This window comes from Oncorhynchus tshawytscha, linkage group LG17, assembly GCF_018296145.1.
Source record: "Oncorhynchus tshawytscha isolate Ot180627B linkage group LG17, Otsh_v2.0, whole genome shotgun sequence".
NCBI classification, from domain to species: domain Eukaryota; kingdom Metazoa; phylum Chordata; class Actinopteri; order Salmoniformes; family Salmonidae; genus Oncorhynchus; species Oncorhynchus tshawytscha.
This window is the reverse complement of record NC_056445.1, coordinates 24,729,450-24,755,210: the sequence shown is the minus strand read 5'-3', so window position 1 is coordinate 24,755,210 and position 25,761 is coordinate 24,729,450. Positions and strand designations below refer to the sequence as shown.

Sequence of the window (25,761 nt, the reverse complement as noted above, 5' to 3'; positions counted from 1 at the left end):
TACAGCTGTTCCATGATGGATGCACTGTGTATAGACGTCATGTTCTGTCCTGCTAACAGTTCATTAACATGGCTGTAAACATGCTTCTAGTCATTACTAATACAGCTGTTCCATGATGGATGCACTGTGTATAGACGTCAGGTTCTGTCCTCCTAACAGTTCATTAACATGGCTGTAAACATGCTTCTAGTCATTACTAATACAGCTGTTCCATGATGGATGCACTGTGTATAGATGTCAGGTTCTGTCCTGCTAACAGTTCATTAACATGGCTGTAAACATGCTTCTAGTCATTACTAATACAGCTGTTCCATGATGGATGCACTGTGTATAGACGTCATGTTCTGTCCTGCTAACAGTTCATTAACATGGCTGTAAACATGCTTCTAGTCATTACTAATACAGCTGTTCCATTATGGATGCACTGTGTATAGACGTCAGGTTCTGTCCTGCTAACAGTTCATTAACATGGCTGTAAACATGCTTCTAGTCATTACTAATACAGCTGTTCCATGATGGATGCACTGTGTATAGATGTCAGGTTCTGTCCTCCTAACAGTTCATTAACATGGCTGTAAACATGCTTCTAGTCATTACTAATACAGCTGTTCCATGATGGATGCACTGTGTATAGACGTCATGTTCTGTCCTGCTAACAGTTCATTAACATGGCTGTAAACATGCTTCTAGTCATTACTAATACAGCTGTTCCATGATGGATGCACTGTGTATAGACGTCAGGTTCTGTCCTGCTAACAGTTCATTAACATGGCTGTAAACATGCTTCTAGTCATTACTAATACAGCTGTTCCATGATGGATGCACTGTGTATAGACGTCAGGTTCTGTCCTCCTAACAGTTCATTAACATGGCTGTAAACATGCTTCTAGTCATTACTAATACAGCTGTTCCATGATGGATGCACTGTGTATAGACGTCAGGTTCTGTCCTGCTAACAGTTCATTAACATGGCTGTACACATGTATGTAAAGCGGCATCAGTAAATTATGCACTACTCCATCACAGGTCATCGAGGTGTGTTGTGTGGGTTTCGGTGTTGCACACTGTCAAGTACAGTAAGCGTTGCACGGCTTGCCAGAGTGTGTTGTCCATACAAATACAATGATTGTATTAATTCATATTCTATGTGGCTGATGAATGCATAGTAGACTTAGATCGCGTCCCCATTACAGAAAGCGTTGTGTGGATTGTCATTGTGTTGGCGACCGCGTACCAGGCCTAGGTTGTGTATGACCGTGTTCTTACATGGGATGCATCACAGCTGCACTATCGAGCCCACTGAGTGGTGTAGTGGTGGGATGGATTGGCTGGCTGGAGTGGCACTCTGATTCACCAGGCTGGTTCATCATTTCCAGCCTCGAATAGTTCCCTCGACACACCGTGGCAACGGCTGAGCCAGAGGAATCCGGGGTCACCCACAGACCCGCCAACCCCATCAACCTAATATCACTACTCATTAATACAACGTTGTGCTCAACATTGTAAGGAAAGCCTGATATTGGAATTGGTTTACCAATCAAGTCTAGTGGGGATGAGGTAGTGGTTTGTTATGTCCTGACCTGAGTGAATACCTTGTCGTTGGACGATTGAATTGGAGGAATGATGCATCTTTGTTATTGAATGTGGGATTGGGAACTAGGTCTGAGTGTTTTGAAGTTCAGGTGAACATGTAGCCTATATTTACTTTATTGAATCTTCTTGGGGGGGCTTTGTCTCGTGTCTCCCATCAAACAAGCATAGTTTGGGCTCAGTTTGTTTTCTCTGAGTGTTTGGTGACGAACGTTCAAGGTTCACTCATCATATAAGATGTAGACTCGAAGGGAAACATGACAAGAGAGCAGCCATTTATTTAGTGAGGCATTCACTTCTCAAGGCCCCTTCATTTAGGAACGTAATAGAGGCTTAGATTGATCTGCAAAGGGCACTTTTATTAATAACAAGCACTTGTATTGATTTGTATTGTTTGCAGAGCACTATTGAATAATGAAACTACATATGTGGGTGGTGTAACTGGAGAGAGGCTGCTCCATACGCTCCCTACATTCATGTTCTCCTCCACCTCTAGACAGATATGACTAGCTGTTCCACAGCTGCATATTTTCAAAATGTCAATTACCTCAATTGCTAACGAATAGTGCTGTACTTTTCATTGTGTGATAGGTTTGAAAACTTGTTTCAGCAGGCTGCAAGCGAAGTACTTGAAGTTTAGGGCAAAGGCTTCTGGGTAGAGTAGTTTGATAAAACCAGTATGAGATAAGTATGCTAGTGTATAGCCTACACCAGAGAAGGAGTAGCAGGGTTGTTGAAAAGGGTTTAGACTGAAGCTGATGTGGAGGTGTGTGGGCATGTCCTACGTCGAGTGATAGTTCACTGTGTAGTGTAGAACAGACAATGACAGCAGTGTGGATTCATCCAACGTGTGTGTGTGTCCTTGTGCACCCTACTACCCTCATCTCACTCTTCTCGTGTGTGTGTGTTTGCCCTAGTGTGTGTTTGTGTGTGTGTTTGCCCTAGTGTGTGTGTTTATATGCACCAGTGTGTGTGTGCGCTAGTGTGTCTGTGCTCTGGGTGTTGATGGAGATTTGGTCTCCCCCTGGCCGAACACACACTATTGGAATTGACATGCTGTCACCTTTAATCAATGTTCCCAATGTCCCCATCCCCCTGGTTTCCGGAGAGTGTGTGTGAACACGTGAACAAGGCAGTGTGCGTGTGTGGAAAAAGGGAATTCTCTGAATGTAATGTCTCTTAGTCTGCCAGGACATTCTAAATGACCTCCCATTCCAGTCTATACCAGTAATGCTGCAAGCCCTTCCAGACTCTCTTCACACTCTCTTCACTCTGCAGTGTTTTTAACTTTGTTCGTTATTAATTAGTTCATTTGCATATTTCTTTGCACATTTGTATATAATGCCGGGTTGTGGTTTTAGTAAAACAGTCAGTCTACTCTTCAGTACCTCAAGGGGTTTGGCTGTGACATCTGCAAGGCACATTTCACCCTTAGTTGAACCAAAGCCTATCACTTACCATTTGTCACTACTGACTTCATGCTTCACTAGCATAGCATGATTATCCCATGTTAAACCCCATGCCATGTGGACCTGGGTGTGTTAATAACATGCTGATACCAGTGTACTCAGCCATACCCATCAGTCACTATGGCAGCGGTGTGCTGTAGGGGCCCTACTCTGAATGGTGGGGGTTACTGATTATGATTAGATATCATGTTCAACTCAGCCACAGACTATTATTCTGTGTCACACACCTGCTGTACAAAACATTAAGAACTCCTGCTCTTTCCATGACATAGACTGACCAGGTGAATCCAAGTGAAAGCTATGATCCCTTATTGATTTGTTAAATCCACTTTAATCAGTGTAGATGAAGGGGAGGAGACAGGTTAAAGAAGAATTTTCAACCATGAGACATGAGTTGTGTATGTGTGCCATTGAGAGGGTGACTGGGCAAGAGAAAATATTTAAGTGCTTTAGAACAGGGTGAACAGGGTGTGGTAGTAGGTGCCAGTAGGTGTCCTCCATTTGGAACACTGTTGTCTTTTTGAACACTGTTATTGTCTTTTTGAACACTTATTGTCCTTTTGAACACTGTTATTAACCTGTTGAATCAAATCAAATCAAATTTATTTATATAGCCCTTCGTACATCAGCTGATATCTCAAAGTGCTGTACAGAAACCCAGCCTAAAACCCCAAACAGCAAGCAATGCAGGTGTAGAAGCACGGTGGCTAGGAAAAACTCCCTAGAAAGGCCAAAACCTAGGAAGAAACCTAGAGAGGAACCAGGCTATGTGGGGTGGCCAGTCCTCTTCTGGCTGTGCCGGGTGGAGATTATAACAGAACATGGCCAAGATGTTCAAATGTTCATAAATTACCAGCATGGTCGAATAATAATAAGGCAGAACAGTTGAAACTGGAGCAGCAGCATGGCCAGGTGGACTGGGGACAGCAAGGAGTCATCATGTCAGGTAGTCCTGGGGCATGGTCCTAGGGCTCAGGTCAGTTGAAACTGGAGCAGCAGCATGGCCACACTGTTATTAACACTGTTATTAACCTTTTGAACACTTATTGTCCTTTTGAAACACTGTTGTTGTCGTCCTTTTGAAACACTGTTGTTGTCGTCCTTTTGAACACTGTTATTGTCCTTTTGAACACTTATTGTCCTTTTGAACACTGTTATTGTCCTTTTGAACACTGTTATTTTGAACACTTATCAACCTTTTGAACACTGTTATTAACCTTTTGAACACTTATTGTCCTTTTGGAACACTGTTGTTGTTGTCCTTTTGGAACACTGTTGTTGTTTTCCTTTTGGAACACTGTTGTCCTTTTGGAACACTGTTGTTGTCCTTTTGGAACACTGTTGTTGTCCTTTTGGAACACTGTTGTTGTCCTTTTGGAACACTGTTGTTGTCCTTTTGGAACACTGTTGTTGTCCTTTTGGAACACTGTTGTTGGACTTTTGGAACACTGTTGTTGGACTTTTGGAACACTGTTGTTGGACTTTTGGAACACTGTTATTGTCCTTTTGAACACTGTTATTGTCCTTTTGGAACACGTATTGTTCTTTTGAACACTTATTAACCTTTTGAACACGTATTGTCATTTTGGAACACTGTTGTTGTCGTCATTTCGGAACACTGTTGTTGTCGTCATTTTGGAACACTGTTGTTGTCGTCATTTTGGAACACTGTTGTTGTCGTCCTTTTGGAACACTGTTGTTGTCGTCCTTTTGGAACACTGTTGTCGTTTTTTGGAACACTGTTGTTGTCCTCCTTTTGGAACACTGTTGTCCTCCTTTTGGAACATTGTCCTCCTTTTGTTGTTGTCCTCACATTGTTGTTGTCCTCCTTTTTGTTGTCCTCCTTTTGAACACTGTTGTTGTCCTGGAACACTGTTGTTGTCCTCCTTTTGGAACACTGTTGTTGTCCTCCTTTTGGAACACTGTTGTTGTTGTCGTCCTCCTTTTGGAACACTGTCCTCCTTTTGGAACACTTGTTGTCGTCCTCCTTTTGGAACACTTGGAACACTTGTTGTCGTCCTACTTTTGGAACACTTGTTGTCGTCCTACTTTTGGAACACTGTCCTCCTTTTGGAACACTTGTTGTCGTCCTCCTTTTGGAACACTTGTTGTCGTCCTACTTTTGGAACAATTGTTGTCGTCCTACTTTTGGAACACTGTTGTTGTCGTCCTACTTTTGGAACACTGTTGTTTGTTATCGTCCTACTTTTGGAACACTGTCCTCCTTTAGGAACGTTGTCCTCCTTTTGAGACGTTGTTGTCTTCCTTTTGGAACACTGTTGTCCTTATAGAACAGTTTTCCTTTTCAGCAGTAGAGGACTGATGATTTGCTGTCTCTACTTTTTGGAGCCGGACACGGGGCTCGGAAACCCTAACTCCTCTCGCTCTCTCACGTCTCTGTGTCCAAGCAGCAACAGCAGTCACATACCTGCGTTCAAGTGGAACAAACAGGAATGGTCGGTTGCTCACGGAAGGTCATCCACCTAGGGCACAGCGGGAGAGAATGTGTGTGGGGGAGAGCACCATGTGGAAGGCCACTTCTGCATCGTCGTTGTGAAAGCAGCGTTGTGATTGGTATTCTGTGAGTGCTCTCTCCTCCTGTTCCCTTGCCGCGGCGGCGTGACGTGGCCCATTGTGTCAGAGGTCACTTGGCCTGAATCGTCATGAACGACTCCCAAACCCCCACAGAGACGCCACCACGGTGTCAGTTGTCACGGTCATGAACAGTGACACGCTAATCTGTGTCACTCGGATTGGTCCTGCAGGTTTGATTAAAAGCCCAGACATGTCATTACCCTCTGCTGAAGCCCCACTGCATTGTGGGTATTGACTCCTTTAATATCTAAGGGAGGGATGGAGAAAATGAGGGGAAAAGACCAGTGGAAGTTTGTGAAGTGTGGCCATGTTTGGGTCTTAATTAACTCCTGGTCAGTCGTATCCACAAAATTATTCAAAAAAAAATGTCCCTTCCCTTTGTTTGGCACCATGAAGAAGCAATTGAATGTAATTGGGTGGTTTGACCCAGTCTTTTGTCTCCAGGTGGACAGGGCACCCGCCAAGGCTCGCTCGGCTGGCGCACTGTGTCACTTGTTGTATAATAAATATTTGTTCCCAATGATTCAAGGTAGCAGGCAGTAAGCCGATTCACTAGCACGACTCATTGCAGTAGTGAAATGGGCCTGTAAATGTCTTGCCCTGCACACGTCAGATGTAATTGGTTAGTGCTAGCATGCCGAAAAAGGCCTATAAAATGCTGGGTGTAATTAGCCTACCATGCTAACATGCTGACCACACCGTGCATCGCATTTCATGCGCCAGCATTGCAAAATAAATCTACACATACATGTTATTCAGTCATTTCCTCAAAACTGATCGCTCGCATCAATGAGCGTTTGCGTAGCCAGGCGCTAAAATAGAACTTGGTTATATTTTTAACGATTGACGTGCTACAAGTCTCTCCCATCTCTTCATTGGTTTTTAGGAGCCTATACCCACGTGGGTGATTGAAAGATGAACTGAGGTCCACACTCCAATCCAGTTGGTGGTGGTAATGTACTGTAAAGTTGGTTGCCAACTGCCATATAAAGTCAGAAGAAGAAGAAGCCTGAAGGAAGAGAGATTACTGGAAACTAACTAGGTTTCCTCTTTTATCAGTGGATTACATGTCGGAGTAGAGAACATGTGACTTAAAATGGGTCAAAATTCTACAAAGACCCAGAAAAAAAAGACCTTATGCATTTAATTCAGAATAACAACCCAATGTTTATATCCCAGGACAAATTAGCTAGCAACAGCAAGCTAGCTAGCTAAATGGCTGTGAATGTTTCATGTGTTTCGACCTGTCCCCAAATTAATATAGTTGATTCAGAGGGCCAACCTTGGAGAGGAGCTGACCTGGTTTCCACACCAAAAACACTCTAGAGGATGGTGAAGAGAGGGAGAGAGGTTGTCCCACAGGGGATTGGTGTTGCTGTTAGATAACAGACCCATGTTTCTCCGGTCTAGGGGTTGTTTGTTCTAGACCGTATTTCCCTTTGTCATCAAAACAGGCCCTGAATCAAGTAATGGGGGTCATTTAGGAGTGTAAATGAAGTGTTCTGTTGGAGTTGGCAGTGATTAAAGTAGTAGTTTGATGTCTGGTTTGGGTTTGTTTTGAGTATGTTAGATGTTTGATCATGTGCCGTATAATAAGGAACTGGCATGTTTAGCTGGAGGTTTAGACATGAGAAATGTCCTTTTTGCTGTGGTCTTCAGTCAGACATGGGGACTGTATATTATTTCATTTGTCCTACAAGTAGATCCCCAATTTAACGAGAAAGACCTCATATTAATGATATCATTATATTACACATAAGAACAGGGAGTGTTCTGTCATGCTTCACCCTAATCATGTGACCTTCCTCCCCCCCTCAGATCTGGGCCAACTATGAGGAGAAGAAGGTAGAGGAGGTGGTGCACGTGATGGAGGAGAAAGAGCGCACAGCCAACTACAGAGCTGTATATGTCACTGAGATCACGGACACCATGCACTTCTACACCCAGGACGTGGAGACAGGTGTGTGTGGGGGGGGGTGTGTTGTCTGATATTTTGACTGGGTTGTTTTGGTTTGTGTTTTCGTGTGTGTGTGCGAGAGACGGGACTAGTTTGAGGCTGACTTCATGGATGACTACACACTACAGCCGTAGAGGAGTCTGCCAAAGGCTGGCTCCAGCGCCTATCCCCTTTTGGCTCCTTGAATAGGACGGGAGGCTGTCATGTGACTGTGTGCATGGTCCCATGCCTCGTGGGAACGAGGAGTTGGTTGGACAGAGCAGGGGTTAATGAGCGTGTTGCATCATCACACCAAGACACTGCTTTAATTGGTTCAATCACTCTCTTTCTCTCTTGGTCATTCACTCAATCACACATTCACTAGTGTGTGTTCCATAACGAGGTGGAGGTGGGTGGGGATCTCATGGGGCGGCAGGTAGCCTCGTGGTTAGAGCTTTGGGCCAGTAACCGAAAGGTTGCTGGATCAAATCCCAAGCTGAGAAGGTAAAGATCTGTCGTTCTGCCCCTGAACAAGGCAGTTAACCCACTGTTCCCCTGAACAAGGCAGTTAACCCACTGTTCCCCTGAACAAGGCAGTTAACCCACTGTTCCCCTGAACAAGGCAGTTAACCCACTGTTCCCCTGAACAAGGCAGTTAACCCACTGTTCCCCTGAACAAGGCAGTTAACCCACTGTTCCCCTGAACAAGGCAGTTAATCCACTGTTCCCCTGAACAAGGCAGTTAATCCACTGTTCCCCTGAACAAGGCAGTTAATCCACTGTTCCCCTGAACAAGGCCGTTCACCCACTGTTCCCCTGAACAAGGCCGCTCACCCACTGTTCCCCTGAACAAGGCCGTTCACCCACTGTTCCCCTGAACAAGGCAGTTAACCCACTGTTCCCCTGAACAAGGCCGTTCACCCACTGTTCCCCTGAACAAGGCCGTTCACCCACTGTTCCCCTGAACAAGGCCGTTCACCCACTGTTCCCTGAACAAGGCAGTTAACCCACTGTTCCCTGAACAAGGCAGTTAACCCACTGTTCCCCTGAACAAGGCAGTTAACCCACTGTTCCCTGAACAAGGCAGTTAACCCACTGTTCCCCTGAACAAGGCAGTTAACCCACTGTTCCCCTGAACAAGGCCGTTCACCCACTGTTCCCTGAACAAGGCAGTTCACCCACTGTTCCCTGAACAAGGCCGTTCACCCACTGTTCCCCTGAACAAGGCCGTTAACCCACTGTTCCCTGAACAAGGCCGTTCACCCACTGTTCCCCTGAACAAGGCAGTTAACCCACTGTTCCCTGAACAAGGCCGTTCACCCACTGTTCCCCTGAACAAGGCAGTTAACCCACTGTTCCCTGAACAAGGCAGTTAACCCACTGTTCCCCTGAACAAGGCAGTTAACCCACTGTTCCCCTGAACAAGGCAGTTAACCCACTGTTCCCCTGAACAAGGCAGTTAACCCACTGTTCCCCTGAACAAGGCAGTTAACCCACTGTTCCCCTGAACAAGGCCGTTCACCCACTGTTCCCCTGAACAAGGCCGTTCACCCACTGTTCCCCTGAACAAGGCCGTTCACCCACTGTTCCCCTGAACAAGGCCGTTCACCCACTGTTCCCCTGAACAAGGCAGTTAACCCACTGTTCCCCTGAACAAGGCAGTTAACCCACTGTTCCCCAGGTGCAGAAGACGTGGATGTCCATTAAGGCACCGCTCTGATTCAGAGGGGTTGGGGTCAATGCTGAAGACTCATTTCAGTTGAAGGCATTCTGACTAGGTATCCCCCATTCCTCTTTCCAGTGCCACTTGACTTTGGCAGAGGCCATGAAATTGACTTTCGTCATTACTTAATTTGTCTTATTGCGATAATGAATTAATTTGCATTCATTTAGAGCCAATCTGAACCCTGCGTCTCCGTGAGCGTGACAATCCTATCACGTTGGAGCTTGGCAGCCTTTGGCACCCGACATAACCCCTCACTAATACCACGTACGTACACACCACCCACCCAGGAGATGTTCAGGTGTTGGAGCATGATCAGAACAGATCTCCTCCTGCTGATCCCCCTCCATGTAGCTGCATATATCCCCCACGTCCCCGGAGGAAGTTGTGTAGAGCGCTGATGATGTGCCATGTAACCTATGTGATCACCGTGACGACTAGTGTGATTGACAGGAAACACACTGGCACAGACAGGGTTGATTAGCTTGATAACAGTGGGAAGCCTGGAAAGCACATGTGAAGAACCAGAACAGGATAGAGACACACGTTTGGTTTAGGAAACGTAGCTAAAGCTGCAGCTCGGCTGGTAGTACTGCAGTCTGCGTTCAAGTACAGTTTTAGTCATCTTTTTTTCTTCTTTTTTTTAATGATTTCAGATGAACCAGCAATGTGGGGCCTTTTTTTAGTTTTTAATTGGCCGATGTTTCCCACCGAGCGAGTTATGTGCTCGTTAGGAAAAACAGGATTGTTATTTTCAGCAGGCAAGCAAATATGACCAGAATCACCCCCTGTGACCCTCTCCCTCACTCTCTCCCTCCAACCCTCTCTCTCTCCTTCTTATCCTCTTTTCTTCTCTCTCTCTCTCTCTCCTTGTCTTATCCTCTTTTCTTCTCTCTCTCTCTCTCTCCTTCTCTTATCTTCTTTTCTTCTCTCTCTCGCTCTCTCTCGCGGTCTCCTTCTCTTATCCTCTTTTCTCCTCTTTTCTCCTCTTTTCTCCTCTTTTCTCCTCTTTTCTCCTCTTTTCTCCTCTTTTCTCCTCTTTCTCCTCTCCTCTCCTCTCCTCTCCTCTCCTCTCTCTCCTCTCCTCTCCTCTCCTCTCCTCTCCTCTCCTCTCCTCCTCTCCTCCTCTCACCCCACATTAAGGCCCACATTCCCTTGAAGACCACTTCAAAGCCCAGGCCCAGTAATTCTTACAAGCCGAGTGCTTTGCAATTTCATGACATGTTTTTTCAGAGACGGCAGAATGTATAATGTAGGGGGAGGGGGGTGATTTTAGAAATACTATGAAGATTGTTTTTTGGTAATGACATAGCTTTCTGTGCTGTGGTTAAGTTGGTCCTAAGGCGCACGGCACCGACAAATTGGCGTCAAGCAGTAGGCCCTGTGGCTCCAGGGGCTGTTTCTGAAATAGAGGGGTTTTGCCAGGTTTCCCTCGAACCAGTCTGTATTCCCACCTTTCTCAGAAAGCAGGGATCTCCCTAAATGTGCAGCCCCCAATGCCATGCCGTACGCTATTATGGAAATAGATTCTGACACATATAGGATGCTGTGAATTCATCACCCGCTCGATTCTTTCCATACTGTAGCAGAATTCTGTACGAGGCAAACAGGTCGACCACAACAGACAGCAATCTACCTGAGAGAGAGTTTTGACCTTATCTCTCCCCACCTTACCTGCTCCTCTCTCTCCCTCCCTGTCTCTCTCACGCTTAAGTGTTTTAAGATCAGAGGTGAGAGGTCAGACAAGTTTATTTTTTTGGCAGCTGTCGTCATCACTCCATTTACTGTCTGGATAAAAATAGGCAGCTGGGGCGAAGACTCCTTGACCGACCTTGAGGCGCTGGGCGAGCCGTTCGGGACATCGGAGTAAATCCAAAGGGAATCAATCCGGCGTGTTTCACCCTCCTCTTTTTTCAAAGGGGTTGAAGACACACTGTTATAAAGTGTAAATAAAACTCCTAGTTGTCTTTAGTTCCCATTGTGCTCGGTTCTGTTCATACTCTGCCTGTGGTCACTGTGTCTCACGTACCAAGAGAAGATAGTAGGCTGTGTTTTCATCTTCTCTTAAGCACCCTGATGTCTCTTAATGGTCCCTAAACAGTGAAGCAAAGTGCACAGTAATATCTTTACCATTTCCATTATTCTCAGGGGGGTCGGTTGCGACAGTTTTGCTTGTGAGAATTTTTTTTATTAGTCAGATTTAATTACCGAAAGTGTGTGTGCGTGTGTGTGTGTGTAAACGTGTGGTAGAATTTGTTGGGAAAGGAATTTTCCTGTCTGGGGAAATGCTACAGATATCATTCAATTTCTCATCTCTCTCCCGCTCTCCTCTCTCTCCCCGTCCCGCTCTCCTCTCTCTCCCCGTCCCTCTCTCCTCTCTCTCCCCGTCCCTCTCTCCTCTCTCTCCCCGTCCCTCTCTCCTCTCTCTCCCCGTCCCTCTCCTCTCTCTCTCCCGTCCCTCTCTCCTCTCTCCCCGTCCCTCTCTCCTCCCCGTCCCTCTCTCCTCTCTCTCCCGTCCCTCTCTCCTCTCTCTCCCCGTCCCTCTCTCCTCTCTCTCCCCGTCCCTCTCTCCTCTCTCTCCCCGTCCCTCTCTCCTCTCTCTCCCCGTCCCTCTCTCCTCTCTCTCCCCGTCCCTCTCTCCTCTCTCTCCCCGTCCCTCTCTCCTCTCTCTCCCCGTCCCTCTCTCCTCTCTCTCCCCGTCCCTCTCTCCTCTCTCTCCCCGTCCCTCTCTCCTCTCTCTCCCCGTCCCTCTCTCCTCTCTCTCCCCGTCCCTCTCTCTCCCCCCGTCCCTCTCTCCTCTCTCTCCCCTCTCCCCGTCCCTCTCTCCTCTCTCTCCCCGTCCCTCTCTCCTCTCTCTCCCCGTCCCTCTCTCCTCTCTCTCCCCGTCCCTCTCTCCTCTCTCTCCCCCGTCCCTCTCCTCTCTCTCCCCGTCCCTCTCTCCTCTCTCTCCCCCGTCCCTCCCTCTCTCTCTCCCCGTCCCTCTCTCTCTCCCCGTCCCTCTCTCCTCTCTCTCTCCCCCCGTCCCTCTCTCCTCTCTCTCTCCCCCCGTCCCTCTCTCCTCTCTCTCTCTCCCGTCCCTCTCTCCTCTCTCTCTCTCTCTCCCCGTCCCTCTCTCTCCCGTCCCACTCTCTCTCTCCCCGTCCCTCTCTCCTCTCTCTCTCCCCGTCCCTCTCTCCTCTCTCTCTCCGTCCCTCCCTCTCTCTCTCCCCGTCTCTCTCTCCCCGTCCCTCTCTCCTCTCCCTCTCTCCTCTCTCCCCCGTCCCTCCTCTCTCTCCCCGTCCCTCTCTCCTCTCTCTCCCCGTCCCTCTCTCCTCTCTCTCTCCGTCCCTCTCTCCTCTCTCTCCCCGTCCCTCTCTCTCTCTCTCCCCGTCCCTCTCTCTCTCTCCCCGTCCCTCTCTCTCTCTCCCCGTCCCTCTCTCCTCTCTCTCTCCCTCCCCTCTCTCCCTCTCTCCTCTCTCTCCGTCCCTCTCCTCTCTCTCTCTCTCCCCGTCCGTCCCTCTCTCCTCTCTCTCCCCGTCCCTCTCTCCTCTCTCTCTCTCCCCGTCCCTCCCTCTCTCCTCTCTCTCCCCCGTCCCTCTCTCCTCTCTCTCCCCGTCCCTCTCTCCTCTCTCTCTCCCGTCCCTCTCTCCTCTCTCTCTCTCCCCGTCCCTCTCTCCTCTCTCTCTCCCCGTCCCTCTCCCTCTCTCCTCTCTCTCTCCTCCCCGTCCCTCTCCTCTCTCTCTCCCGTCCCTCTCTCCTCTCTCTCCCCGTCCCTCTCTCCTCTCTCTCCCCGTCCCTCTCTCCTCTCTCTCCCCGTCCCTCTCTCTCTCTCCCCGTCCCTCTCTCCTCTCTCTCTCCCGTCCCTCTCTCCTCTCTCTCCCCGTCCCTCTCTCCTCTCTCTCCCCGTCCCTCTCTCCTCTCTCTCCCCGTCCCTCTCTCCTCTCTCTCTCCCCGTCCCTCTCTCCTCTCTCTCCCCGTCCCTCTCTCCTCTCTCTCCCCCCGTCCCTCTCTCCTCTCTCTCCCCGTCCCTCTCTCCTCTCTCTCCCCGTCCCTCTCTCCTCTCTCTCCCCGTCCCTCTCTCTCTCTCTCCCCGTCCCTCTCTCCTCTCTCTCCCCGTCCCTCTCCTCTCTCTCCCCGTCCCTCTCTCCTCTCTCTCCCCCGTCCCTCTCTCCTCTCTCTCTCCCTCCTCCTCCCTCTCCCCTCTCCTCTCTCTCTCCGTCCCTCTCTCCTCTCTCTCTCTCTCCCCGTCCTCTCTCTCCTCTCCCCCGTCCCTCTCTCCTCTCTCTCTCTCCTCTCCCCCCCTCTCTCCTCTCTCTCCCCCGTCCCTCTCTCTCTCTCCCCGTCCCTCTCTCCCTCCCTCGTCCCTCTCTCCTCTCTCCCCCGTCCCTCTCTCCTCTCTCTCCCCCGTCCCTCTCTCCTCTCTCTCTCCCCGTCCCTCTCTCTCTCTCTCCCCCGTCCCTCTCTCCTCTCTCTCTCCCCGTCCCTCTCTCCTCTCTCTCCCCGTCCCTCTCTCCTCTCTCTCTCTCCCTCTCTCCTCTCTCTCTCCCCGTCCCTCTCTCCTCTCTCTCTCTCCCCCGTCCCTCTCTCCTCTCTCTCTCCCGTCCCTCTCTCCTCTCTCTCTCTCCCGTCCCTCTCTCCTCTCTCTCTCCCCGTCCCTCTCTCCTCTCTCTCTCCCCGTCCCTCTCTCCTCTCTCTCTCCCCGTCCCTCTCTCCTCTCTCTCTCCCCGTCCCTCTCTCCTCTCTCTCTCCCCGTCCCTCTCTCCTCTCTCTCTCCCCGTCCCTCTCTCCTCTCTCTCTCTCTCCCCGTCCCTCTCTCCTCTCTCTCTCTCTCCCCGTCCCTCTCTCCTCTCTCTCTCTCTCCCCGTCCCTCTCTCCTCTCTCTCTCTCTCCCCGTCCCTCTCTCCTCTCTCTCTCTCCCCGTCCCTCTCTCCTCTCTCTCCCCCGCTGACAGTGGTACAGCCTAGTCCAGACCAGACCAGAGTTAGGAGCTAAGAGCTGGCAGCGCTACAGGCTAGACCAGACCAGACCAGAGTTAGGAGCTAGAGCTGGCAGCGCTACAGGCTAGACCAGACCAGACCAGAGTTAGGAGCTAAGAGCTGGCAGCGCTACAGGCTAGACCAGACCAGACCAGAGTTAGGAGCTAAGAGCTGGCAGCGCTACAGGCTAGTCCAGACCAGACCAGATTTAGGAGCTAAGAGCTGACAGCGGTACAGCCTAGTCCAGACCAGACCAGAGTTAGGAGCTAAGAGCTGGCAGCGGTACAGCCTGGACCAGACCAGAGTTAGGAGCTAAGAGCTGGCAGTGGTACAGCCTAGTCCAGACCAGACCAGAGTTAGGAGCTAAGAGCTGACAGTGGTACAGCCTAGTCCAGACCAGACCAGAGTTAGGAGCTAAGAGCTGACAGTGGTACAGCCTAGTCCAGACCAGACCAGAGTTAGGAGCTAAGAGCTGACAGTGGTACAGCCTAGTCCAGACCAGACCAGAGTTAGGAGCTAAGAGCTGACAGTGGTACAGCCTAATCCAGACCAGACCAGAGTTAGGAGCTAAGAGCTGACAGTGGTACAGCCTAGTCCAGACCAGACCAGAGTTAGGAGCTAAGAGCTGACAGTGGTACAGCCTAGTCCAGACCAGACCAGAGTTAGGAGCTAAGAGCTGACAGTGGTACAGCCTAGTCCAGACCAGACCAGAGTTAGGAGCTAAGAGCTGACAGTGGTACAGCCTAGTCCAGACCAGACCAGAGTTAGGAGCTAAGAGCTGACAGTGGTACAGCCTAGTCCAGACCAGACCAGAGTTAGGAGCTAAGAGCTGACAGTGGTACAGCCTAGTCCAGACCAGACCAGAGTTAGGAGCTAAGAGCTGACAGTGGTACAGCCTGACCAGACCAGAGTTAGGAGCTAGCCTAGTCCAGACCAGACCAGAGTTAGGAGCTAAGAGCTGACAGTGGTACAGCCTAGTCCAAACCAGACCAGACCAGAGTTAGGAGCTAAGAGCTGACAGTGGTACAGCCTAGTCCAGTCCAGACCAGAGTTAGGAGCTAAGAGCTGACAGTGGTACAGCCTAGTCCAGACCAGACCAGAGTTAGGAGCTAAGAGCTGACAGTGGTACAGCCTAGTCCAGTCCAGACCAGAGTTAGGAGCTAAGAGCTGACAGTGGTACAGCCTAGTCCAGTCCAGACCAGAGTTAGGAGCTAAGAGCTGACAGTGGTACAGCCTAGTCCAGTCCAGACCAGAGTTAGGAGCTAAGAGCTGACAGTGGTACAGCCTAGTCCAGTCCAGACCAGAGTTAGGAGCTAAGAGCTGACAGTGGTACAGCCTAGTCCAGTCCAGACCAGAGTTAGGAGCTAAGAGCTGACAGTGGTACAGCCTAGTCCAGTCCAGACCAGAGTTAGGAGCTAAGAGCTGACAGTGGTACAGCCTAGTCCAGTCCAGACCAGAGTTAGGAGCTAAGAGCTGACAGCGGTACAGCCTAGTCCAGTCCAGACCAGAGTTAAGAGCTAAGAGCTGACAGTGGTACAGCCTAGTCCAGACCAGACCAGAGTTAAGAGCTAAGAGCTGACAGTGGTACAGCCTAGTCCAGTCCAGACCAGACCAGAGTTAAGAGCTAAGAGCTGACAGTGGTACAGCCTAGTCCAGTCCAGACCAGACCAGAGTTAAGAGCTAAGAGCTGACAGTGGTACAGCCTAGTCCAGTCCAGACCAGAGTTAGGAGCTAAGAGCTGACAGTGGTACAGCCTAGTCCAGTCCAGACCAGAGTTAAGAGCTAAGAGCTGACAGTGGTACAGCCTAGTCCAGTCCAGACCAGAGTTAAGAGCTAAGAGCTGACAGTGGTACAGCCTAGTCCAGTCCAGACCAGAGTTAGGAGCTAAGAGCTGACAGTGGTACAGCCTAGTCCAGACCAGACCAGAGTTAGGAGCTAAGAGCTGGCAGCGGTACAGCCTAGTCCAGACCAGACCAGAGTTAGGAGCTAAGAGCTGGCAGCGGTACAGCCTAGTCCAGACCAGACCAGAGTTAGGAGCTAAGACCTGGCAGCGGTACAGCCTAGTCCAGACCAGACCAGAGTTAGGAGCTAAGAGCTGGCAGCGGTACAGCCTAGTCCAGTCCAGACCAGAGTTAGGAGCTAAGAGCTGGCAGCGGTACAGCCTAGTCCAGTCCAGACCAGAGTTAAGAGCTGACAGTGGTACAGCCTAGTCCAGTCCAGACCAGAGTTAAGAGCTGACAGTGGTACAGCCTTCCAATGAGTGGTGGTTCCCCCGACCAGGTGCCACTCTGTCCACATGATTCACATTCTACCTTTACACCCAGCAGCTGTTCTCCACCTAATGATGCTGGAACACCACTCAGTCATACTCCTTCCGACTATCATGCTGTTATTCAATCTCTCTCTTGTTCTGTTGCTAAGTCTATCTTTCTCCCTCTTGTTCCTTATGCTCTGTGGTTCGGTCTCCGTGTTTTTAGTTTTTCTCATTCTCTCTCCTTATGTCTCACTCTCACCTCTCTCTAGCTGTCTCGCTCTCTTTCACAAATGTTCCCCTCATTCAGTGAAAACCTAGGGGTTTTTAAAGGTCCCAACTAGAGGTCGACCGACTATGATTTTTCAATACCCGATACCGATTATTGGAGGACCAAAAAATGTATTAAATTAAATAAATACATGTATTTGTAATAATGACAATTACAACAATACTGAATGAACACTTATTTTAACTTAATATAATACATCAATAAAATCAATTTAGTCTCAAATAAATAATGAAATATGTTCAATTTGGTTTAAATAATGCAAAAACAAAGTGTTGGAGAAGAAAGTAAAAGTGCAATATGTGCCATGTAAGAAAGCTGACGTTTAAGTTCCTTGCTCAGAACATGAGAACATATGAAAGCTGGTGGTTCCTTTTAACATGAGTCTTCAATATTCCCAGGTAAGAAGTTAGGTTGTAGTTATTATTGGAATTATAGGACTATTTCCCTCTATACCATTTGTATTTCATTAACCTTTGACTATTGGATGTTCTTATAGGCACTTTAGTATTGCCAGTGTAACAGTATAGCTTCCGTCCCTCTCCTCACCGCTACCTGGCCTTGAACCAGGAACACATCGACAACAGCCACCCTCGAAGCAGCGTTACCCACATGCAGAGCAAGGGGAACAACTCCAAGTCTCAGAGCGAGTGACGTTTGAAACGCTATTAGCTCACACCCCGCTAACTAGCTAGCCATTTCACATCGGTTATACCAGCCTAATCTCGGGAGTTGATAGGCTTGAAGTCATAAACAGCGCAATGCTTGAAGCATTGCAAAGAGCTGCTGGCAAAACGCACGAAAGTGCTGTTTGAATGAATGCTTACGAGCCTTAGGTCATTAATATGGTAGAATCCGGAAACTATAATTTCAAAAACAAAATGTTTATTCTTTCAATGAAATACGGAACCGTTCCGTATTTTATCTAATGGATGGCATCCATAAGTCTAAATATTGCTGTTACATTGTACAACATTCAATGTTATGTCATAATTACGTAAAATTCTGGCAAATTAGTTCGCAATGAGCCAGGCGGCCCAAACTGTTGCATATGCCCTGATTCTGCGTGCAATAAATTCAAGAGAAGTGACACAATTTCACCTGGTTAATATTGCCTGCTAACCTGGATTTCTTTTAGCTAAATATGCAGGTTTAAAAATATATACTTCTGTGTATTGATTTAAAGAAGGGCATTGATGTTTATGGTTAGGTACACGTTGGAGCAACGACAGTCCTTTTTCGTGAATGCACACCGCATCGATTATATGCAACGCAGGACATGCTAGATAAACTAATAATATCATCAACCATGTGTAGTTATAACTAGTGATTATTTTTTTATTTTACCTTTATTTAACCAGGTAGGCTAGTTGAGAACAAGTTTTCATTTACAACTGCGACCTGGCCAAGATAAAGCCAAGCAGTTCAACACATACAACAACACAGAGTTACACATGGAATAAACAAACATACAGTCTTTAATACAGTAGAAAAAAAGAAAACAAAAGTCTATATACAGTGAGTGCAAATAAGGTCAAATAAGGGAGTTAAGGCAATAAATAGGCTATGGTGGCGAAGTAATTACAATATGGCAATTAAACACTGGAATGGTAGATGTGCAAAAGATGGATGTGCAAGTAGAGATACTGGGGTGCAAAGGAGCAAAATAAATAAATACAGTATGGGAATGAGGTAGATGGATGGGCTGTATACAGATGGGCTATGAACAGGTGCAGTGATCTGTGAGCTACTCTGACAGCTGGTTCTTAAAGCTAGTGAGGGAGATGGGAATCTCCAGCTTCAGTGATTTTTGCAGTTCGTTCCAGTCAGTGGTAGCAGAGAACTGGAAGGAAAGGCAACCAAAGGAGGAATTGGCTTTGGGGGTGACCAGTGAGATATACCTGCTGGAGCGTGTGTTACGAGTGGGTGCTGCTATGGTGACCAGTGAGCTGAGATAGGGCGGGGCTTTACCTAGCAGAGACTTGTAGATAACCTGAAGCCAGTGGGTTTAGCGTTGAGTTTGGAGCGAGGGCCAGCCAACGAGAGCGTACAGGTCGCAGTGGTGGGTAGTATATGGGGCTTTGGTGACAAAACGGATGGCACTGTGATCGACTACATCCAGTTTGCTGTGTAGAGTGTTGGGAGGCTATTTTATAGATGACATCGCCAAAGTCTAGGATCGGTAGGATGGTCAGTTTTACGAGGGTATGTTTGGCAGCATGAGTGAAGGATGCTTTGTTGCGAAATAGGAAGCCGATTCTAGATGTAATTTTTGATTGGAGATGCTTAATGTGAGTCTGGAAGAAGAGTTTACAGTCTAGCCAGACACCTAGGTATTTGTAGTTGTCCATGTTTACTAAGTCAGAACCGTCCAGAGTAGTGATGCTGGATGGGCGGGCAGGTGCGGGCAATGATCGGTTGAATAGCATGCATTTAGCTTTTTTTGCGTTTAAGAGCAGTTGGAGGCCACAGACGGAGAGTTGTATGGCATAGAAGCTCGTCTGGAGGTTAGTTAACACAGTTTCCAAAGAAGGGCCAGAAGTATACAGAATGGTGTCGAATTATGATTGATTTTTTTTTATAAGATAAGTTTAATGCTAGCTAGCAGCTTACCTTGGCTTCTTACTGCATTCGCGTAACAGGCGGGCTCCTCGTGAGGCAGGTGGTTAGAGCGTTGGACTAGTTAACCGTAAGGTTGCAAGATTGAATCCATGAGCTGACAAGGTAAAAATCTGTTGTTCGCATTTGCCAGTATTGATATCAATAAGAGGACATTCTCTATCGATCTGTCCGATAGGGAATGCAGGGGGCTCTAACCAGGCCTTATCGTGAAGCAGCGAACTAGGACCATCTTAGAAACAGCTCTCCACTCCTGGACTGTGTTCATTGGGCACCAAATGGGGGAAAAAACAGATTGAAAGAGGGAGGGTCTTCCTGGCCAATGCGAAATGCATATTTTTTGTGTTCAGTTGCAAAATGTTTTCCATTGTGTGCTCAAATGAACACTACCCTGCTTAATGTGGACGGAAGATGTCTGGATAAAGCTCGGTGCACATAAGCAAGTCCCTGTTCCCATGTGATCCTCTGTAGAGGGTGGCTCTTTGTTTCCCCCCCGCCTACCGCTGGTCTCTGTCTTTTGAGGACACGGTCATGCTAGAGGGGGCAGTAGTTTGTCATGGTCATGATTTTATCCTCACATCTCTCGGCCGTCCTTGTTTCACCGGATCTATATTCTTCAGTCGTGCTGAACTACGTATTGTTTCTCTTCAGCTGGTCTGTTAACAGCTGTGGTGACACTCCACACAAACTGCAGAGGCCACGGCTGTAGAAAGCCACAACAAACTCAAGCAGGGAGAAAAGCAGACACTGCAAGTTAACTCCCCACCACCGCGCCGGATGATGCAATATTTAGAGGTCCTCGGATGAGCTTTACCGCGAAGGCATTCGTTGTTGAATTTGAATGGAACTGAAGATTGGAAGGTCAGATCACCTGTCTGCTCAGCTGTAGCACGGTTTGTTGTGAGGGGTGTATTTTGTAGGGAGCAGGACCCAATGCGTCTTGCTCTTGGTCTTAGTGCTCTGGTTTCACTAGTAACCAGAAAGTCAACGCTGGTTACCTTATGTGGCAATGAATCGCTCTTCTCTTGGCAACGAACCCACTTACACTCTTCTCCTCCTAACTACAAGTACAGGTGAACCCTCCCAATGCCGCACCGCACCCGGGCATATTGGGTGAAAATCCACATTAGCCTCACTCGACGAGGCCTCAATGGGAGTGTAGAGCGCAGGAGAAAAGTCACAGATGCTGCCTCTTTGTCTCTTCTGGGCTTTCAAATGACAGAAACTGTAATTTGGTGGAGAGGGCCCCCTCTCCGACTGCCAGGAGGGGGAGAGATAGATTGAGAGAGGGAGAGTGTGCGATGCGACTCTGAAACGCTCTTCCACAGGCAGAGTGGGTATTAGTGAGGCTCTGCCATCATTTGTTTGTTATGGCGGCCTCGCTCCACGCACAGCGGCTGCCGACACTTTCTCCCAACTGGTGCCCAAAAGAGGAGTAAATTGCTCCCCATAAAGCCATTTTATCTCTCCCCCTGCATCTCCAGTACCTCCTCTGTCTGTGTTGAGGTAGGTTGTCTGTTATCATTCAGCTCTCGTGTGTGTGTGTGTGTGTGTGTGTGTGTGTGTGTGTGTGTGTGTGTGTGTAATCAGCAGTGTTGTTCCCGTTCCCACCTGGAAGTTCTTTAACACAGGCCGCCGTCCCCCAGAGGATGAAGCCTGTCCAAACCTCATGCATGTTTAACAGGCCAAACTAGCAGGTAGAGTTAGCACTGTGTGCCTCAGCCCGGTGTCATCATTCAGACTGCCCGTGCACACACACATTCACACACACCATATGCACACGGCAGAAGGTAGAGTTAGCACTGTGTGCCTCAGCCCGGTGTCATCATTCAGACTGCCCGTGCACACACACATTCACACACACCATATGCACACGGCAGAAGCGGCAGCGTTACAACTGCTAATATAAGCTAGTTCAGACACCAGTGCCTATATAGCAGATCTGATAAAGACGCCAAGAACAACATGTACTAAATGGAAATGAGAGTCTTCTGAGACCTCCCAGAATAAGTGTTGTTTTTAGGTTAGTTACACATTTCCCTGGGTGTGCTCCTTTCTAGATGCCGCTGTGTGCATCTCATACATTTGAATATTGAGCTGATTACAGCTGGTGAAATGTTGCCTCTTTCTGCGCTTCTCCTGTTCTTGGTTTTCTGTTCCCCATTTTCTCTCTTTGGGTGTCCTGAATTAGAGTTTCTGCATCATTTGGAAAATGCTTAACAGTGATTTTGTGTTTAATTTCTTCATTTGGGAAGGGAATTGGAATTATCCCAGCTTTTTAGTAACCATTTAGCAGTGATTCTTTAATCTGTTCTCTGGTCTTCTGTTTCATTCTGGATGGGATGATCTCCGTTGTTGATGGTAATGATTTGGTCAGATAGGATTCCGCGTGGCCTTCGGTCGAGTGCAGAGGACAACATGATCCAGTGTTTTCATTGCTTTTTGTTGTCTTTCCGCTAGTACGCCTCATTCGCCACACCACAGCCAAATGCCATTTTAATCAACCCCAACTAAAATCATTTTCTCTTCTCTAAAGCCTAATTGCTTTCTCCGTTCCACGCGGGGCATTTACAATGTAATTACATATGATTTACCAACAGCTGCAGCCATAATGGCGCATAAACAAATTACAGAACAGAGTGAGAGAAAAGAGAGGGAAGGAGGAGAAAAGAGATCTGGAACAGTCTTCACTTTATGTGGATCAGTGTTTTTGCTCACTAGCAAATACACAAAGCGAGGCCTGTCACACTGGAGACCCATTAGCCTCTTACACTGAGACTGCAAATTCATAGATTTGTCTTTTTTTTCTTCAAACCAACGTGGAATTGGGAACTGGGATTCTCCTTACTACCTACGTAGTATAGTAGTAGTACCTACGTAGTATGTAGTATAGTAGTAGTACCTACGTAGTATAGTAGTAGTACCTACGTAGTATAGTAGTAGTACCTACGTAGTATAGTAGTAGTACCTACGTCTCCTGGTATTTCTTCTAGCCTGATTTGGATTTGCAGAGATGCATGTTGCAGGAAACCAACCGTAGGCGTCGGTTCACTGGACACTCACAGGGTTTATCTTTAGATTTCTCTGCAGTGTGTGCAAACAGACAGAGGGAGATGTAGGCTGTTTTATGTTTTTTACACATCGGTTGGGTTGGAATGATGTTCTTTCAAGCTGAAAAAAGGAACACTTTGCCTGTTTGTTTACCTGTGTGTGTGGGGGGGGGGTGCATCTATGCTTGCCAGAGTGCTAATGTATGTGTCTTCATTCCTCTCTCTCTCTCTGTGTGTCTGTTTGCTGGAGAGTGCTAGAGTATTTGTCTTCGTTCCTCTCACTCTGTGTGTGTGTGTGTGTGTGTGTGTGTGTGTGTGTGTGTGTGTGTGTGTGTGCGTGCGTGCGTGAGCGCTTTCCCATTCCCTTGTGTGTGCATTACCGCCCAAGCCTACACCTGGAAGGGAATCTGAATGCATAGATGGGTGTAATAAAGCAGTGCCCTCCACTACAGGTCACACTGGGCCAAGATGCCTGCACAGCAAATGACCAGCCATAAACTGACTGGCAGTAGGTAGGGAGATTCTAATGCTGCAGAACCCCAATGCTGCATGCTGAATCTAATACCAAGTGTCGTCGTTCTCTCTCACCTGGCCCTGTGGTGTGTGTGTGTGTTATATAATGGATAGCAAAACCACAGAGAAATATGTAGTAGTTAAGAGGCTTAAGTTCACCACTAAATCAGGATGGCACTTGAAATGAAGAAGGATTGAAGTGTGTATGTATACTATGTATGTGTGCACTAAGTCCTCTCTGTGAACAGCCTACAACCATCACCAAGAAACATAACCTCACTGGTCAATATCAACATGACTGCAGGTTCACTGTAACAGACACGGTCCCTGTTCCTTCTCCCTCACCAACGTCTTTATCCTCCACATCCACCTTCAGAGTGAGAGACATTAGATGTACAGTGTCTGACACAATCTGACCCGACTGTAATTAGAGGGAATCTAAGGCTTCTACCAAGTAGTGAAATTACACTGTGAAATCAGTGATCCATAGAGATGACTGCTTCCCATATGTTACCCTATTCCCTATATAGTGCACTACTTTTAACCAGGGCTGATAGGGCACTACATAGGGAATATAGTGCCATTTGGGATGCTGTCGGCCGTGTACTGATCTACTGTTCCTTATGTAACCTCAGCCATATGACCTCATGGATGGCTTTAAACCCCACTGGTGTTATATGAGGACACTGGCCTGGAGGATGGCTCTCATAGGAGAACATGTAAGGTAGGGTTAACATTAGTGTTTCATAAGCACACCGGCCACTCTTGGGTTTGTGTGCTTGCCCTGATTTTCATAGGATAGGATGTAGCATAGCCTACAGTGCCTTCGGAAAGTATTCAGACCCCTTCCCTTTTCCACGTTACGTTACAGCCTTATTCTAAAATGGATTGAATTAATTTGTTTCCTCATCAATCTACACATAATGCCCCATAGTGACCAAGTGAAAACAGGTTTAGACCTGTTATGGCTAGACGTTCCGCTAGCAGAACCCCTCGACAACATCCGGTGAAATGGCAGAGCGCCAAATTCAAATTAAATTACTATAAATATTAAACTTCCATGAAATCACACATGCAATACACCAAATTAAAGCTACACTTGTTGTTAATCCAGCCAACGTGTCAGATTTCAAAAAGGTTTTATGGCGAAAGCAAACCATGCTATTATCTGAGGATAGCACCCCACCAAACAAACACATGACATTCATATTTCAACCCGCCAGCCCAACCCGACTTGCCAACTTGTTAACAAGACATTTGTGGAGTGGTTGAAAAACTAGTTTTAATGACTCAACCTAAGTGTATGTAAACTTCTGACTTCAACTGTACCTTATTTACATAAGTATTCAGACCCTTTGCTATGAGACTCGAAATTGAGCTCCTGTGCATCCTGTTTCCATTGATCATCCTTTAGATGTTTTTACAACTTGGTTGGAGTCCACTTGTGGTAAACTCTATTGATTGGACATGATTTGGAAAGGCACACACCTGTCTATATAAGATCCCACAGTTGGCAGTGCATGTTAGAGCAAAAACCAAGCCATGGGGTGGAAGGGATTGTCTGTAGAGCTCCAAGGCAGGATTGTGTTGAGGCACAGATCTGGGGAGGGTACCAAAACATGTCTGCAACATACAAGGTCACCAAGAACCAAGACTCCATTATTCTTATATGGAAGAAGTTTGGAACCTCCAAGACTCTGTCCAGGTGGCCAGCTCTATGAAAACTGAGCAATTGGGGCAGAAGGGCCTGGTCAGGGTGGTGACCAAGGACCCAATGGTCAATCTGACAGAGCTCCAGAGTTTCTCTGTGGAGATGGGAGAACCTTCCAGAAGGACAACCATCTCTGCAGCACTCCACCAATCAGGCCTTTATGATAGTGGCCAGACGGAAGCCACTTCTCAGTAAAAGGCACATGACAGCCTGCTTGGAGTTTGCCAAAAGACACCTAAAGACTCTCAGGCCATGAGAAACAAGATTCTCTGGTCTGATGAAACCAAGATTGAACTCCTTTGGCCTGAATGCAAAGCATCACGTCTGGTGGAAACCTGGCACCATCACTACGGTGAAACATGGTAGTGGCAGTGTCAAGCCTTGGATGTTTTTCAGCGGCAGGGACTGAGAGACTAGTCAGGATTGAGGAAAAGATGAACAAAGCAAAGTACAGAGATCATTGATGAAAACATGCTCCAGAGCGATCAGGACATCATACAAAGATTCTCCTTCCAACAGGACAACGACCATAAGCACAGTCAAGAAAATGTAGGAGTGGCTTCGGGACAAGTCTCTGAATGTCCGTGAGTGGCCCAGCCAGAGCCTGGACTTGAACCCGATCGAACATCTCTGGAGAGACCTGAAAATAGCTGTGCAGCGACGCTCCCCATCCAACCTGACAGAGTTTTAGAATATCTGCAGAGAAGAATGGGAGAAACTCCCCAAATACAGCTGTGCCAAGCTTGTAACATCAAACCCAATAAGACTCTATGCTGTAATCGTTGCCAAATGTGCTTCAACAAAGTCCTGAGTGAAGGGTCTGAATACTTATGTAAATGTCATATTTCAGTTATTTCTATTGCATACATTTACATAAATGTCTGTAAACCTGTTTTTGCTTTGTCATTCATTATGCTGTATTGTGTCCACCTGTGGGTTGATGAGGGGAAAAGACTATTTAATCCGTTTTAGAATAAGGCTGTAACATAACAAAATGTGGAAAAAGTCAAGGTCTGGATGCTTTTCGAAGGCACTGTATGTGTACATTTTGGTTATTATT

General features: G+C 47.6%; 1 protein-coding gene across 1 annotated transcript in view; it reads left to right on the top strand.

Moving 5' to 3' along the window:
* Positions 1-25,761, top strand: part of LOC121839793 (staphylococcal nuclease domain-containing protein 1-like) — a 283,991-nt gene that overhangs the window by 162,625 nt on the left and 95,605 nt on the right. Inside the window, exon 3 of the mRNA XM_042300487.1 lies at positions 7,473-7,614. Coding sequence (XP_042156421.1) covers positions 7,473-7,614 — 142 coding nt within the window. The remainder of the gene's footprint in view (positions 1-7,472; positions 7,615-25,761) is intronic.